General features: G+C 45.5%; 1 protein-coding gene across 1 annotated transcript; it reads right to left on the reverse strand.

Annotated features, from left to right (window-relative positions):
• Positions 1–874: 874 nt before the first annotated feature.
• Positions 875–17,299, reverse strand: sik2a (salt-inducible kinase 2a). Its single transcript, XM_027031821.2, has 15 exons — positions 16,879–17,299; positions 15,787–15,903; positions 14,048–14,111; positions 11,487–11,648; positions 8,179–8,303; positions 7,879–8,002; positions 7,149–7,378; positions 6,687–6,839; positions 6,208–6,351; positions 4,482–4,686; positions 3,992–4,264; positions 3,468–3,592; positions 3,172–3,291; positions 2,659–2,747; positions 875–2,485 (listed from the first exon to the last, which is right to left on the reverse strand). Exons 1-15 carry the CDS (start codon positions 17,008–17,010, stop codon positions 2,023–2,025), a joined length of 2,526 nt encoding a protein of 841 aa, XP_026887622.2. The 5' UTR covers positions 17,011–17,299; the 3' UTR covers positions 875–2,022.

A 17,299-nucleotide genomic window follows, 5' to 3' on the forward strand; every position in this document is an offset into this window, starting at 1 on the left:
TGAAACACCATGCAGCTTTTATGCAAGTACACAACACTTCTGACTTCAGCTTAGGAGTTATTTTCCTTCTACCAATCTTGTCACACTGCTGAATGGCTTGTTTTACAATGGATTCATTTATTTAAATTTGACAATACATAAGAGCCCTGATCAGACCTTTGGGAGGAAAAAAGCTGTCAGGAAAGGTTTTCTGAGCTTTGACAACTTTATTTTTAGAGATCAATGGGTCTCCCCTCCTCCCTGATCTCTAGTAGCAAGGTCTAATATATTATTGTTGCGGTAAGGGCTTGTGACAAGGCCATCATTTGTTGGGTTTGGATTCTGTGCCAGCTGCTGTCATGTCTGGCGGTGAACAGCTGCTTCACCAGAACATCACGACACACCTTTTAAGTGGCAACACTGCTTTACTCATCAGCCTTGTCCTGATTGTGATTTGGGGGGGTTCTGCGGCCTTCTGACCCCAAGCTTCACTCCCTGGTTATTTAAGAAAACTTTGAGCTGCTCTTTCAACCAACTAACCCTCAACACATTTTTTAATTAATTTTAAAAAGGGTTTATGAGGAAATGTTTATTTTCTTGCACCACTGACAAAGGGAAAAATATCAGAAATCCAACTCTTGTGGGTTTAAGGTGTGTTAGGAGTTTTGAGCAGGGCTGGGAAGAAATTATTCTCCAGTGCATGCTCTTGCTCCTGCACACGAGTATAACTCAGAGAGAACTGTAATCTGGGTAAATGTCTAGCTACTCCTTCAATTCCCTAAATGATGTCATTTCAAAAATCCTTTTTTGAATAGATATGGTATACTGGACACACTTTATATGAAGGAACCTTTTAGGCACAGTGGGTGGAGGACAACAAAAGACAAGAGTCCAATTTAATTTGTTCATCAGGTTTAATCACAACCTAAGTATAGTCAACAAAAGCTTGACTATAAATTCTAACAAAGTGATGAGATTTTCCTGACTGACAAAATGGTACAAACTAATTAAAACACGTTTAACTACTGACACCTATTTTAGGAGCCAGAGACATTACTAGAGCTGCAAAATATTGCTATTATACTTCTAGACGGCATGTGGACTTTAACCATGTAGCTTCATCTTCTACACCCAAGCCCCACCTAGTGGAAATAGGCAGGCTTCGGGGCAGGGGCAGAGAATCATAAGACTACTCTCCCCACCAGGAAATTGCAAGTACCCGATTAAAAGATTAAACTATTTAAAAGTAGTAGGAAAACAAAGGCACCTCACTAGCACTCCAACTTCAAAAGGGGAGAGAGCATATCCAACAGCCATAGTGTTAACATGCATTAAACATCCTTTTTGGCCAGTAAGAATAGTATCAAACTGTTCTGTTGTGTTGACTCATACTGATGCTTCCCACGAAACCAAAGTGAATCTGTTCAGAGGTGTGTGAAATAGAACTGTGAGGGCAGATCTATTTACTCTCACTATACGTTGTCATCCTTCACAAATGAGCCCATATGCCTCCTCCATTTAAAAGTGCCTAAAAGGCTTCACTTCTTCGAATCACTGGTTTGTTTGTTTGTTTGTTTTTTTTTACCTTTTATTCCCACTTCTCATACTGCTCTTGTTTTCAAAGGAGGTCTCAATAACCAACTTTTGTTTAATTTCAGACAGAAATAGTATCAACTAACAGTTTAAGGATGTAAAATGGAACTGGGTAAAAACAACCCATCTTTTAAACAGGGCATTTTAGGAAGAACATATTGCTTTAATACTGATTCAGAAATCTATTGTAACAGTGCTGCAGAGTATGTTCAGGTTCTCTTTGTGCTCATTTTAAAAGACTACAGGTGTTACAATAGACAACGCAAGACATTCATTTTCCATAGCCTGTCCCATTCTGGGATCAGGACCACAAAAGGGGAAGATCTGTGGGACCAATACGATTTCAAATTACTACAACAATATCTTATTTGTGCCCGAGGGCCAGCGCCAAGCGGCCCCACTCATCCTGAGATCTAGCCCCATTGTGCTCCTAACTGAATGAGAAATGATTTAGTTCACAAGCACACAGCCTTGTTGGGCCTCCACCGTGTCCATCATCTCAGAGTCCAAATAGGGGGTCTGCAGGGTGGGCTGGGCTGCAGGGGTGTCGCCTTGGTCGAGCGGGAGCAGCGGCAACTGAGCCGGGCTCCAGGCGTACAGAGGCTCAGTGCCAGTAGGCGGAGTGTGCATTGAGAGGCACTGTGCCTGGCAGTCCGAAGAGGGGGCCGCAGAGGGAAAGCTGATATCTGGGTAGGGACCTGGTTGGGGTCCGTATGAGCGGGTTGGGGCGGCGGGCTCCAAGAGCGGGGCAAGTGGTTGGGTCCGGCAGAAGGGTGAGCTGGGGAGCGGGGTGCCGTACTGGGGGTCCAAGCAGTCCTGCCCAGGGGGGTACTGGTCCTCAGCCAGCTGCATCTGGTGTATGTAGGACTGCAGCTGTGACTGTTTCTGGAGATGGAGCCTCTTCTGCTGTAGCCTGGCAACAGGATGACAAATCATCCATGATGTTTCAGGGGTTTCCACAGCTCAGGTCAAAGTCTTGCCTTAGCACTGGAAAGTGATCTTACTTTAATGAGTAGTGTCGGTCTTTAGATTTCCTAAAAGCTAAAGTTCTAGTCTATTTGTAGTGCAGATTCTCATAGTCCTGACCTGTGTTCCTGCAGCTGCTGCTCCAGTGAACGAGGTGCAGGCTCCTTGCAGAACATCTGTCCACTGCCACTGGCCAGAAGACTGGCCCTCTGGAAGGAAAAAAGCCACACACACACACACCCCCTCATCAATCCAAAAACTACACTGTCATTTTTCAGAGAATCTCCATGGGTCTGGACCTGCAGTTTGATTTGAATCTACGAAATGGAATACTTACACAGCCCAGCAAATCTTCATTATATTTGACCTCTAGTTGTGTACTACTTCTGTGTTGCATGAACATGACAGACGATCTTTTGAACTCTAGATGCCAAGATCTTGGTCAGTAACTTGAGTGGTTGCAGCAGATTCATTTTCCACCACTGTTTTACACCAGATTGTACATGCATCTCCAAGAACGCAAAAGAATGTCGACTTGAGTTTAATCTAAGCCAGAGGTAGGCAATAAACAAACAAACAAAAAAAACAACAACAAATGCCAGTGTCTAGCAGCTGTACACTAAGCGAGAATACCTGCAGTCTCTGAGCGAGATACTGGGTTTCCAATGACTGTCTTCTGGACAGCAGATAAGGATGCATTTTAATAGAGAACGCTGCCATGTCCTTTCCACTGTAAACCTGATGTCCTTCTCCCTGTAGGCCCAGACAAAATGGTCCACTTGTAGAAGTGCTACTCGATAATCGTCAATGCCTTCTATTGGTACAGACATGAACGTGGAGCTCAGCTTCAGGATAGAAGCATTTGTGCTGAATTAGTTCTGGTAAGGAAAGGGCAGTATGTATGTGAGGATGACTGAGACTGTCCTCACGTGGGGCTGAGCCTGAAAGCTGGCATCTCCAGCCCCTGATCCTGGTACCATTTGGACTTTGTTCAGCTCCAGGATGCCCTTGGTCCTGGCCAGGTTCTGGAGGTGCTGACGGAAAGCCACAAGACCTAGGAAGCAATGGAGACGCAAGTGCCGAATGATTTTATGCTGAGTCACAGTTTTAAATACTGCCTTGATAGTGAATAAATGAGTCATCAACACCCCTCACTTTCCTGATTCACACTTTATTTATGAATGGGAGGTCAGGAGTCAGTCAATCTGAGTGTGTCATTTAGTGTGGGCTGAGAAAGGTGGCTCTACAGGGTTCTTAAATGATCCAGAAATGGCCTGAAAATATAGACTTGGACAGGCTGACGCAGATGGGTTTTTATAGCGACTGCAAGTGATAGAAAGGGAGAGGGAGAGAAAATGATAAGAACGGTGATGCCGAATTTGTGAGTAAACCGAAACCAGCAGAAACAACAGTGGTATGGCTGTGCAGTTGAGGTAAAAAAACAAACAGCTACCCTGTGTGAGAGAAGTGTCTGAGGCACGGCGTCCCTCACAGAAGCTGGCTGGTGAATGTTTGTGAGTATTCCGCCCCCCTGAGCTCAAGGTCTGTACGGTAGGATTAGTAGGTTTCATGCAGACGAACGTAGGGCCCGCTTGACTGACGGGCGTAGCAACTAATGGGATTCCAAGAGGAGGAGTCTCTTCAGGTAAGCTGAGGTCACTGTGCGCATCATACTCTGAGTCCATGCTCCCGAGAGATGGGTTGAGACCCATAGAAAGCAGCTTCCCTGCAATTATAACAGCATACAGGTAACAGAGCACGGTTGCCTCTATGGTATCATATTTTACCATAGATTTCAGCATTTCTGGATTTTAATTTATAAATGTATTTAAATAATATACAATTTTTTAAATCTATTCATCTATCCATACATATTTCCATTTATACAAGTATGCAGTGTATTTCACTTTGTCAGAATTTGTACCACACACACACAGATAGACCTGTGGCGGGCTGGTTGGTGACCTCTGCCAGCGTGTGCCTTCGCTGGCTGAAGCGGGCGGCTCGTCGTGCGGCAATGGGTGCAGCCAGTTCCTCCTCTGCCTCAATGCCCTTGTCGACGGACGTCTTCATGGCGTCGGCCGGGAGTGAGATACTGGGCTTGCACACAGCATCTGGTGGCTGTGGGTCCAGTAGGCAACCGTCCACCTGTGGAGAGATATCACATGCTGAGACAGTGGGAGGTCAGGTGGTGCAGGAAACATGGCCATGCCCACAGCAGAAGATAGGCGGTGCTTGGGAAAGAGATGCTGCCGTCCTCACACAATATGCAAATAGGACAGACAAGGAGGAGAGCATTATATTATGAACAAGCAGATGAAATGTGCACGCACACACCATCTGCATCACAATAGCATCACACACAGAGAGATAAAAAGCATCAGGAAAAAAAAAAAGGGGGGGGGGGGGGGCAGGGTGCCTGATTCATGAATCGCTGTGGAATCAGCACCTACATTTTGTGAATTCCAATAAGCATCCCAAAAAGTTGTGTTAACCATTCCATGACTCTTACCTTGGGCCAGTTAATAACTTCTGATCTGTTAATCTGAATGTGTATAGTGCTCCCATGTGCCACCACATGCCCCTGGGCTTTTGGCACCCGGCCGTCTCTGGAGAAGCAGATGGCTGGCGATGCGTTTGACAGGGGCAGGGACTGTGGAGCATCCTTTGCTCTGGTGTCATTTTGGTTTCTGTGGTCGACCAAAACCTCTGGACCCTTCAACCCACCTCATTATTACTTCTTACTAGCAGGAGAATGGAATGAAAGACTGTATAAACTAGCACGGTCTTCTTTGCACAATGCTAACTGGTTCTAACTTTCATGCACGATTAGTTGGCATCTTTGGGTGAAGTACTCCTTTAAGTACAAACAGGCTTATGCTTATGAGAATCGCTAAAAAGGCTGAGCCACAGTGCAAGGAATTAAATATGTGGTAACTATGGCGACTGCCTAGTGACAACCAGGGTCCTGATATAGCTGGAAAGGTGGTACTCAGTCGCACCTACTGACAGCTGGGGAGGGAATGAGAGGGAGGGAAAGGGGGAGTGGGGGAGAGAGAGAGAGAGAGAGAGAGAGAGAGAGCGCACGCAAGAGAGAGAGAGAGAGAGAGAGAGAGAGAGAGAGAGAGAGAGAGAGAGAGAGAGAGAGAGAGAGAGAGAGAGAGAGAGAGAGAGGCACATGCGAGCGAGCATGCTGCACTGGCCAGACATGGGTGGGTCACCCCCACGCGGTGCATTGCGTAATTGCTGGCAGCTGGCATGGTGCGGTAGTGGGACCTCCACCTGCCATCGACTAATAAACAGCTATCCACCAACCCCACTAGAAGGCCAGGCCAGGCTGGGATGGAAAGTCCCGGAAATTTAGGTAGGTGTGCGTGTGTGCGTGTGTGCGCGTGCGCACATTAAACGCTGCCTCTCTGGCGGGGTTATTTTAGGAAGCAGGAGAGGGGCTGATGCTCCACTGATGATGATGATGATGATGATGATGATGATGACGACGACGACGAGTCACAAGGAAGAGCCCTGGATGGAGTGGCAGTAATGGATGTTCAGAGCCATGGATAAATGAGGCCCAACTGATAACATCCGGCGGTACCCATTGAGGAGCACTGGCTTAGCTCTGGTTCTCTGGGCTGCATGCTACACCCATTCCAGAAGCTTCACACTCACCTTGGGAGTGTCCCCCTCCTCCTCAGCAAAAGCTTGCTCTGAAGAAGTTGGCTGCTGTGAGAAGCCGAACGTGTCGGTGGAGGTCTGCAGGAGGACAGGGGAGCGCAGGTGCGGAGGGACTCCCGTCTGGGCCAGAACCGAGGTCTATGGGGAAAAGGAAAGGGAAACAGTTATACCAGAGCTGACAAGCCATCAAGACTGCATGATGATCTCAAATAAAACATTTTAAATATATAAAAAATGTAATAGAATTTTTTCCCCCATTAACAAATTACTAATACACTTAATTCTACAATTGCAAGGGATAGCAATTCAGCATAACAGCTTTTGTTAGTTTTCAGCAAATGTATCCCAATCTAACCAGAAATCCACACTTTGTACAATTACTGATCCCTGTAACAGGATCAAAAGAACGATGCACTTCCTCCACAGGACTTTTATTTGCACTCTTGCAACAGTGTCTGGCGAGTGACGGTTACCTTGACGACGGTCTGCTCGGCGATGGTGCTTGGGCGGCGCTGGTCAGCGCTGAGCTGCTGCTCCACGAGGAAGCTGCTCCGGTGCGCCTTCAGCCGTTCCACCAGGAGGTAGTAGATGGCAGCAAAATGGTTGTAGCTTTTGTTTTGGAGAGACTTTGGGATGGGGAGGAAGGATTTGGAAGACATCAAACTGGAATATATTTTTGCATGGAATTCAGTTAAGGCAAAAACCCTTTGCTAGGTTATATTACACACTTTTTACAGTCTACATTTATATGGAAGTGGCTGGCTCATCCTATATCTAAGCTAAAATCCCAAAACAGAGGCTACAGTATTTCCCTGCATTTGAAATAGCTCCTGACCATTTGTGTTTATGGCATATTGCCAACACATCTCCAACTGGGTAGGACCTCTAACAAATCATCCCAGGCCAGTACTGACCTGATCCCAGCTGCCCCTCACCTCCATGGTCTTGTGCTGATCGATGCCGAGTCCATGCATGAGCCGGAGCACCTGCTCGCTGTGCTCTGCTGGCCCCGCCTTATCAGTGGTGGCCACGCCCCCTTGCTGGTAGAGCACTGGCCTCTGGGGCAGCGCCTCATGCGCCATCCAGCGGTGCTCACGGATCTGGCTGAGGGACAGCCTCTTGGTGGGGTCCAGCACCAGCATCCTCCGAATCAGGTGCTCGCAGTCTGGGGGAGGGACAGTCAGTGACTGATTCCTTTGGATGGCGTGGGAGGGGTGGGGTTTTGCAAGGCGGGGTTCACTTTTTTTTTAAAACCATGTTCACCAACCCTAAGGCTAATCAATAGGCAAATATAAGAACAATGAAGTCATGTGTTTGGACTATTAACATAACAGGAGTGTGTTAGCCAAGATTGGGCTCTAAACCTTGGCCTAGTTCACTCCCATTTGAACACAAATAATTCAGCGTGTTGAAACACTGGCGTCAAAGCCCAGGAATGAAGCTTGACCCTACCAATCACACATACTTAACAACATATTGGCAAAGCTTTGAAAACGTTGTGAACCTTTACCTTGTTTTAAATCAATTTGATGTAGTTGAGACTGAGTTATATTTTTGTTGGTTATATGCCTTAAATGGTCTAAGCCCAGCAGGGCCTTGAATAAGAACAGTGATCGTGATTAGGGTTTTTTCTGCACGCACAGTGAGAGGTACCACTTACTTTACCTTCACTCATGAAGTAAGGAATGCGGAATCGGCCTTCGAGGACCCTCTGTCTCAAAACAGGCAGGCTGGGCCCGTCAAATGGTAGAGCTCCACACACCAGCACATATAAGACCACGCCCATGCTCTGCATCAACAGAACACAGCAAGCACCCCTGGATTTAAGAGCTGGTGCCTGCGTGCTGCTTGGGTATTGTAATTCTCAGTCTCCTATCTCAGACGAAATGGAGAATAGGACCAGGCACTTTGTGCTTCTGGGTTTGTCTTTTATGGAACTTCGGCAGTTCTTGGGTGCCCTCTTACCCAGATGTCCAGTTGTGGCCCTTCATACTGCTGTCCCTCGAACACCTCCGGGGCTGCGTAGGGGGGGCTTCCGCACCATGTGGCCAGGGGCTCCCCGGGCCGGAAGAAGTTCCCAAAGCCAAAGTCTGAAAGTGGAAAGCAGGACACGAGTGGTCAGCAGTACAAATCGATGGAACAGAAGCGCCAACTGTTTGGACGAAGTTCGGCTTGGCAGTTGAGTGGGATGGGCAGAGGACTCATGCGGAGCCGATGGGCGCAAGAACCTGAAGGCTTCACAAGACTTTCTTCAGTCTGTGGCCAGTCCAGCCAAACAGCTGCACAGACCAGTCACACACCCTCTTACACGTGACTGACAGGGTGGCAAAGAGCCACCACTCATTACATAACCCAGAGTGGGTGTTGGACCCACTACACGGTACACACCTTCCTGCCAAAGAGAAGGGATTATAGTCCGGGTGTGGGCTTGACCATGTCGGAATGCTGGGGCTGATGAGGAACCATGTCGGAGCAGTCAGGGTGAATTTGACACGGACTGAATGATGGCATGGTGTTATGCTATTATAACGGCATCCAACATGCCCCATCATATAACAGCTGGACCCTTTGGGGGGGTGGGGGGGTGGGGGGGTGTTGAAGGGGAGAAAGGGCAGCAGAGTGAAAGTCAGTGGGGGGACATTTACTGCTCTGAATAAGGCTGCCAAGAAGGTCATGGCGTCCGGAGCTAGCAGGTCGCAGATTTTATTGACACACAAGGTTCAATGTGAGTGTTCCAGCGCATGCTGGGGCAGTTAACCCTATCTATACTATTCTGAAGCACTGAGCAACACTGAACAGCCAATAAGAATAATGCAATGAGATGAGGAAGCAAAAAAATACCACAGGCTATCTGATAAAAATATTTAAGTATATACATTCATAAATCTCCATAAACCTTATAATGCACTTATAATACAGATTCAGTCTTCCCCACCATTCCTACACACACACACACACACACACACACACACACACACACACACACACACACACACAATTTCTCTACACTGCAGCTGTGGACCGACTCCTAGGGAACAATGCTCAGTGGCTCCCCGCCGCTTACTCCGTCAGGTCAGTCAGGCACAGCCTCTAACGTCAGAATACAGCAGTCATTTACTTAGAAAACATCATGCAGGTTGCCGCTTGAGAAAATGTGCAAGCATAAAATGTAGCATGTCTCAGCCGAGCAGGAGAATTTAGGTTAGATGAAGTGATTGATGGTTGAGGTTAGTGGAGGGTGGAGCAAAGATGGGTTAAAAGCAAATTTGTTAATGGGACAGACTCACACTAGGGTTGGGAGATGTCAACAGGGAAGCTGTGTTGGATGATGGTGGGGGGCTGTGGGGGAGGCCTACAAAAGGTACTATAATTTTTTTATATGCTTTGTTATACTTTTTTTTCCAATGATGTTTCAATTTACATCAATACATCAATTACTATTAATTAATTGAGCCCTTTATCAAAAATTCATGATTGTTTTTGTAAAAAAATCACATAAACCAGGTATGACCTTGTTTGACGTCCTCATTTTAAAATAACATGGTTACTAAAGTGTTTCTTCTAGTTAATAGGCAATAGTTTTAAATTAAAATGCATCTCCACTGCTATGAATTTATTTTGATACCGGAGATATATATTCTACAAAGTAAAAACAATAATATAAAGCATTATTGTAAGAATTATTTTTAAAATGCTTACATGAATAATGAAAGTCTAAACAAAACCAAAAAGAAATTAAAATAACTGATTACAAACAATTAATGATTCAACACTTCAGTTCTATGGATCAAGTTCATTGCCAAGTAAGTAACAAGTAATAAATGTAGTTTTTTATGTTATAGCATAGTTATTAGAATTATAGCAGGCTGTGTGTGTGTGTGGGGGGGGGGGGGGGGGGGGGGCATGTGACATCACAGCGGGGGCTCAACATCGCCATGTATGTCAGCCATCCACAATGGAAGATGGCATTGTCTACTTATTCACACTTATCTTTTTAGTGCAGAGAGGACATTATAGCTGAGGTGTGAAGGCATTTATGGAGCCACTGTATGTATCTTTTTCAAAAATGGTGTGTTAAGTTTTCAGGACAAAACTAGCTTGGCTGCTCCTGATGGTTCTCTCCCACACACCTGTATGTTTAACATTACTGTGACACCATTACATCTTGATCTGTAATACAAAACAAAAAAAGGAAGCAATACAATGAATTTTGTTTAAGAGTAGATTTAAACAAAACACTGTTGGCTACAGCAGTGGCACTCAGAAAAGGATTCACTGACAGAGTCCACAATTTTTCTTAGAGCACAAAAATTATCTTAGAAGTCCCAAAACTAGTAACAAATCAAAGACGAAGTAAATTAAACGATGTCACAACTGTTTAGCCTCATCTTGACCCCATGGTGTTCAAGAGATCCATTATGTTGCAAGTTAATAGCAAAACAATTGCTAAGTCTTGTCTGTAGCATGTAGCCCTAGGATGCATATAATAAATCATTATAAAACAAACTGTGGGAGGCCCGGTGATTCACCAAGCTCAGTTTGTGTGTGTGTGTGCGTGTGTGTTGGTGCGTGCCTAAGTGTGTGCGTGCCTAAGTGTGTGCGTTTGATCTCACAGCATATTAGTTCATTCCTCAGTGCTGCTGGCCTCACATCCACTTGACGTCACTGAGTAAATATGAGATACAAGAGTGGCTCTGAGACTGTCTGCTGCTGGTGTGTGTGTGTGTGTGTGTGTGTATACACATGTACATACGTACTGTGGTATGCCTGAAGGAAGATGGCTAGGGATTTGTCTTTAATGCATAATGGTCTGCATCTTTACAGTAAATACCACCCTATATAACCAGATTATGGGGACAATTTAATAATCCAAATCACAACATATTATTAACCTACATTTAGTGCACCAAAATAAAGTGAACATCCATTTTCAATCCTGTATTCATATATTTGTGGAAAAAAGGGAAACAATTTTAAACCAAAATCAACAGTGAATGCCATTCTTCCACTCAGCAAACACTATTCTGTCCCTGCCCAGTCCGAACCATTTTGCTTAGCTTAACATATTGAATGGATATCTGTTGGAACATCTAACCAGGCCTGCCTCATGAGTTCTGGTTTTGCTTGATTATGGAGTGTCACATGTCCCTTATGCTCTGTAGCAGACACTTCAACTGCTGTGTGACCTTGACAGTGCATATATGTATATGTATGTATGTGTGTGTGTGTGTGTGCACGCGCGCGTGTGTGTGTGTAAACCAGTGCTTACTTGCCTGCGATCTTGATATTCATGTGTGCATCCAGCAGGAGGTTCTCGGCCTTCAGGTCCCGGTGGACGATGCCCTGTTCGTGGCAGTACGCCACCGCTGACAGGATCTGCCAAAACTTGCGACGGGCGTCTGCCTCGCTCAGCCGGCCACGGCTGGCCAGGTGGTCTGGGGAACCCATGCACAGATCAGGCATTACAGGGTGGATAGCATGAAAAAAATTTATATTTTTGTTGATAATCACACTACATGTGTCCAGGAAGACAGCAGCAGGGCATCTTGTTGAAACAGGAAACCAAAAAGTTGATATAGGGCTCCAAACAAATCCTGTTCCAGAGCCCATCAGAGTCTGCTGATTACTGGGGCAAGTGAGAGGCCAGAAGATCAGGCCACAGGGGAGAAAGCGCAAGAGGGTGCAGTGAGGGAGTTGGGGGGGGTGGGGAAGAGTGAACAGTGAGAACGAGAGATACGTGCCAGGCGTTAATGAAACAGCAGCTCTCTGTGCTTCGACAGTCAGCGTGAGCCTGCAGCTGTCAGCCGTGTGTGCCGCTCGCTGCGCGCGCCACAGGGTATGCGCCCAGTGTGTGTGTTAAGGTGTGGGAGGCTTTGGGGGAATATGCCTTGCGTCAGTGTGACAAGAAGATTGACGAGTGTGTCAAGCATGGGACAGTGCATGACGGTCAGCTGACAGATGACAAGTATATGCCAAAAGCATCATTCACGCCACACCTCGAGCCAAGAACAGAGCATCTGGTCCAGGTTAGGATCTGGGACAGGGCTTCAAAACATGCTCTAAAGCATGTCCTTCAAATTAGCAGAACACAAGGGCATAACTTTGCTTTGAAAAGTGCTGGGGACAAGAAAGGACTAGGTGACGAATTTGAGGGGCAGATGAGTGGAATGCATGTTCAAATTCAAGCACATTAACTGAAAACAAATCAGGAAAGGAAAAGGTTCATAAAAAGTTTTAGGACTGCATTTGTCAAACCTATCAGCATTGAACAAAATAAGCATCAGCATTAAGGTTTAAGATACATTTGTAGTACAACTGTTTTCTATCCATTTTGATTAAAATCATTTGTTTCATTTCATTAAATTTTGTCAGTTGTGCCACGCTCTCTGCATCATATGATATAAGCATGAATGTTCACTGAACATAATAAAACAAGCATATTACTCAAAATACTATTTAATAAATGAAGCAAAGACTGCTTGCAGAGGAAACAAGCGGAGTATACTTTCAAAAAGTCATCCATTTCAGAAAGTGGTGTGGACATGTTCCCAGCGTAAATTACAATACGCATATATCAGGACTGTTAGAAAAATCAACATATGTTTTTGGGGTGACATGCTGGAACAGCATGTCTGCATATGCACATGATAGATTGATCAAATAAGCCACAAATATTCTGGAAGCTCATTTTTCGGATTGAAAACACACACACACAGCAAAACATAAGCAAGCAAAGTATGCTAAAATATAAAACAAAAACAGCTAATCTCTGATGAACTAAAAATGAGGCTATATCCACACCTGCATACTATGCTGTCAAACATTAGCTCATGGGCACCTCATAATGGTGCCACACTGAATAAGGACGAACGCTCCATGTGCTGGAGGCCACGTTCCCCTTTGCAGTCACCCTCTGCAAGTCCTTTGAAGAAATAAGAAGATTCTTCAATTCAGGGAGAGCCAAAGTTGGTAGCGTCTGACAGTACATCAGCTGAATCAAAGCAGCCCTTCTCTCACGCACACACTCCCTCCTCTCAGCTCCCCCCCCTCTTATTTTTGGACTTCGGCCTCACAAACGTCATTTCAGTTCCCGACTGCTCTACTTCCCAACAGTCTGGCGTGAGAAGCTGACTCCTCTCTGGGTAACCTTTCATCCCCCCGTCCTTCCCCCTACATCCACCCGCTTGCAGGGTATTACAAAACCCACATTTGATAACGATCTATTCTCCGCGACACCTTGAACTGTGTTCCTAGGCAGACTTATTGTACCAGCTTTTGGGAAGCCGGCCAAGAACGTGAGGCGCTTTGAAGATACGCTAGCGCTAACCTAAACCAGTCATGACGCTTGGCAAGCACTACAGGGCCAGTCTGGTTGACTTGCCGGGTTCCCAATATCAAACGCAACATTCTGTGAAAAAGTTTCCATTTCAATTTATGTATTTCATTTCCCATTTTATATCTGCTACTTCTGCTACTGTATGACCTTTCATCTTAAAGAAGATAGTCATCAATCTGGTTAGAGCAACCAGTGAACACTTTGTCTGTGTATCAGAGTGTAAAACTACACTTTCAGTTGACCCATTTAACAACCGCACGGGACCGGACAGCAATAAACAAAAATGGGCAGCAGCCTACAGGGACAGAGCAAACATGCTTGAGCACCACGACCCTTTCTCTGGCGGCGCTACTGATTACTGGGGGCAAACTCATGGCATCTGTTCAGGGCACGTGTGACGACTGGACAGCCTTGAGGAGCATCAACACGTGGTCTCTGTGAGCTCCTGCCTAAAGGCTTCCCTCTAATCGGCTGTGCAGAATAAAGAGGAACACTTACCAAAGATCTCCCCATTTTTGGCGTACTCCGTGACCAGGTAGAGCATGTTCTTGGTCTCCATGACCTGTTAAAAGAGAGCAAAAGTGCCACTCGTGCTCAGAAAGTTTCGTGCAGACATGATATGCTAACCAATGACGCAAAGGAGCAGTAAAAATAAAAATGTTAGCATGAAACCGCAAAACCATCTTTAACAATCATAATCGAGGGAGCAGGTCTGGCTTTAATGGAAACTGGATTTCGCATGCTGAAAAACCCTCGGGTGGGAGGGAAAACGTTTTGTAAGGCCCCTGAAAATGGTAGGATTAAAAAAAGCTCAAATCCTCACCATAACAGTGATAATACCACATGGTGTTTTATTACACCATGGGGAGCTGGCTTACAAGCTAGATGTGATATTTGACTGTTGAGTCCTGAAATACAGCACAATACAGACAGACGTCAAAGCTCAACAGGGAGCATGATCATTTTGTATGTTCAAGGCTGGTGTAACAGTTAACACAAGAGGAATTTTGCACTAGTTGTGGACACCTTATGTAGCTAATGAGTATAGTATCTAGTGTAAGAAAGCACAATACAAAAATTACTGCATAATTTAAAATTCAGTGAATGCTATTATAATTGATTATAATAATACAAAATGCAGTTGAATTTCCACCTTTGGACTGACACATCAGAATGCTTCGATACATTTTACACCCTGGCCCACCTAAAATATCACCCATGGTGGGTACGGTCAGAAATTCCAGCACAAACGTAACAACAGGCTTTGAACTCATCACAAGCTCCTTTGAGGGCTTCAAACAGCCACACCTTTCTCTGCAGAATGTAAGGAGGCAGCGGCAGTAAACGCTTTGCTCTTGGTGGATCCAACGAATATGAATCCAATATGGGCCACAACTGAATGAGTCCAGTGAGGATCAACACCGCCGTGAGGTGATGCCATGGAATGAAGCCAAGCGGTAGTATCTGATGTTAGCATATGCCAGTAAGTATTAAGAACATTACTACGCTGTCCTTGTTTTTTGGGTGACAAACTTTGACTCAGTCAATCCATGTAAAGTGGCATACTTAAATACATCTGTTGTGTGGTTCCCTTCATGGCCTGTCAATCTAGAGGTTTGCACAGCCAAAGGTAATTGCTGCTTTTCATGGCCCACATTTGACTACTTCAAACTGCAAAACTTTGACACACATGTGGATTTTTCACATGCATACAAATATTTCTGTTGACCACCACTGGTATACACCCACCCTCCCCAAGACCTGAAAGCCAGTGACGCAGCGATGCCTGCCGCCCTGTGGAGCTAGAGAACCTAGACACCCATGGGGGTAGGGGGCACGTGAGGTGATTATGGCTAAGGATACAGATGCCACAGTAGCACCTGCTTAGTGGGTCCTGCTGCTGTGTAGCCAGCATCTGTGGAGAGGAAACCTGCATTTCTCCTTCAAATCTCACACAATGAGATGTGAGAAAAGCCCTGAAGGTTAAGTGTCAAGGTCACTGACTGATGACGAAGGGATAATCTCTCCAGCACTAGGAAAATAAACTCGGCTCTGAGCAGTAACAAAACACCCGGGCAAAGAATCCTGGGTCAAGGAATGAATGAAAAATTTGGAAAACTACTAAAATCCCTCTTTTAAAACTGGCCTGGGGCTGAAGGTAGTCTTGTCCACCAGGTGCGGAGTGAAACGGGAGGATGTTGGTGGTGGAGCATTGAAGAGTGGCGACGTTGATGCACCTGGTAAAGCTTTATGATGTGCGGATGGTCCACCAGCTTCATGATCTCCACCTCCCTGTAGATCTTCTCCATGTTTGCAGCGTCTAGCTGTGTCTTGTCTATGATCTTTATGGCCACCTGCATGATGACGTACATGTTAATTACCACTTCAGCATTGCAGACATGTCGCTACCTGCTTATCAATGTGCAAAGCCAATTTCCAGCAAGACGAGCTTGAATTCACTCTCTTACATTAATTTTGTTCATGGCATCATAATTTAGAATACAGTGGTATTGCAAAGGTATGTATGATGTTGCAATGCTCATCAGGATCACATATGGTAAGCTTTGCAAAAACATATGGCAGCTGGTTTTGCACCTCGTGCAGTGCCACACTATAGAACCAAGACCAGAGAAACATCAAGTTCCCCCTGAAGACAAATGCGCTGACGTCATGCCATTAAGCCGCGCAGTAGTCTGTAATGCTCCCACATTCCAATAGGTATTAAGGACATTCCAAGGTAGGGTTTTTTTTTTTTTTCCTAAGCGGGTGACATACTTTGACTTGAACGTTAAATTCACGGACGGTGGCATGTTTAGGAAATCTGCACGAATTTTTAAGTTTCCTCTGATGAATGTTGTTGGCTGCATCGCCTGTCAATCTAAAACTTTACAAAGGTGTCTGTTGCTTTTCATGGCAAGTTGCCTACTCCGAAATGTCAGTCCTTGACATACACACCGATATCAGATTTGTTTACTTATTCTTATATTCGCTTTTTTTTTTCCATTGCAAACGGTCAAATAAAAAACTAAAGTACCCAAACGGTCACGCACTCTGAGACTAAAGCATTTGAAATGTGGTTGCAGCTTTGCAACAGCTGTGGTTCCAGCAAATTTATCTTTGAATTCTACACAGCAGTCACACCACGCGACTCGGTAATACATCCTGCTTATAAAGTTAGTTCGTTTATTCATTATTCCTTTGTGCGCTGCGGTAAACCTGAGAATGCCACTTGTTCACATATTCGTAAACTAAGAAGTTTGATGTATTTACGCTGACGCAAACAGCAGCACCTATAGCCTAGATTTTAAAATGTGGACGTATTCACTTACCTCCGATTTGGTGATTCGGTGTCTCGCTAGCTTCACAACTGCGAAATTCCCTTTCCCCAGCGTGCGCTCAATGTCATAAAATCCGACACGAACCGGGGCCCGCTGACACGCTTTCTGATCTGGCTCGGACATGGCCGTAGTTTTCTTGTGGCCTTAGCTATGGAGTTGTGAAGTGCTTGGGCATATACACCTGTGATTCCAGAAGACGAGAGGTGGGGAAATGGAATTCCTTCTAATTGAACAACATGTCACATGTCTGTGCTAACTTCAGAATGAGGCATGCTGAATGTGCCGCGACCAGTGCCGGTGATCCTTCAACATTCGCTTTCCGACGCGGGTTCCGCTCACCCGCAGAATGCCTCACTCACAGCGATCATGAGCGGGGAAAGCATGCCGCCCCGATGCTCGGCGTGAGCAGCGA

This window comes from Electrophorus electricus, chromosome 6 (genome assembly GCF_013358815.1).
Source record: "Electrophorus electricus isolate fEleEle1 chromosome 6, fEleEle1.pri, whole genome shotgun sequence".
Lineage (NCBI taxonomy): Eukaryota > Metazoa > Chordata > Actinopteri > Gymnotiformes > Gymnotidae > Electrophorus > Electrophorus electricus.

Coding starts and splice junctions, on each gene's coding strand:
- sik2a (XM_027031821.2), bottom strand. CDS start 17,010: ATGTCCGAGCCAGATCAGAAAGCGTGTCAGCGGGCCCCGGTTCGTGTC. Junction 14,112..15,786: donor ACATCATAAAGCTTTACCAG/GTGCATCAACGT, acceptor CTCTTTTAACAG/GTCATGGAGACCAAGAACAT. Junction 2,486..2,658: donor CAGCAGCTGCAGGAACACAG/GTCAGGACTATG, acceptor TCCTGTTGCCAG/GCTACAGCAGAAGAGGCTCC.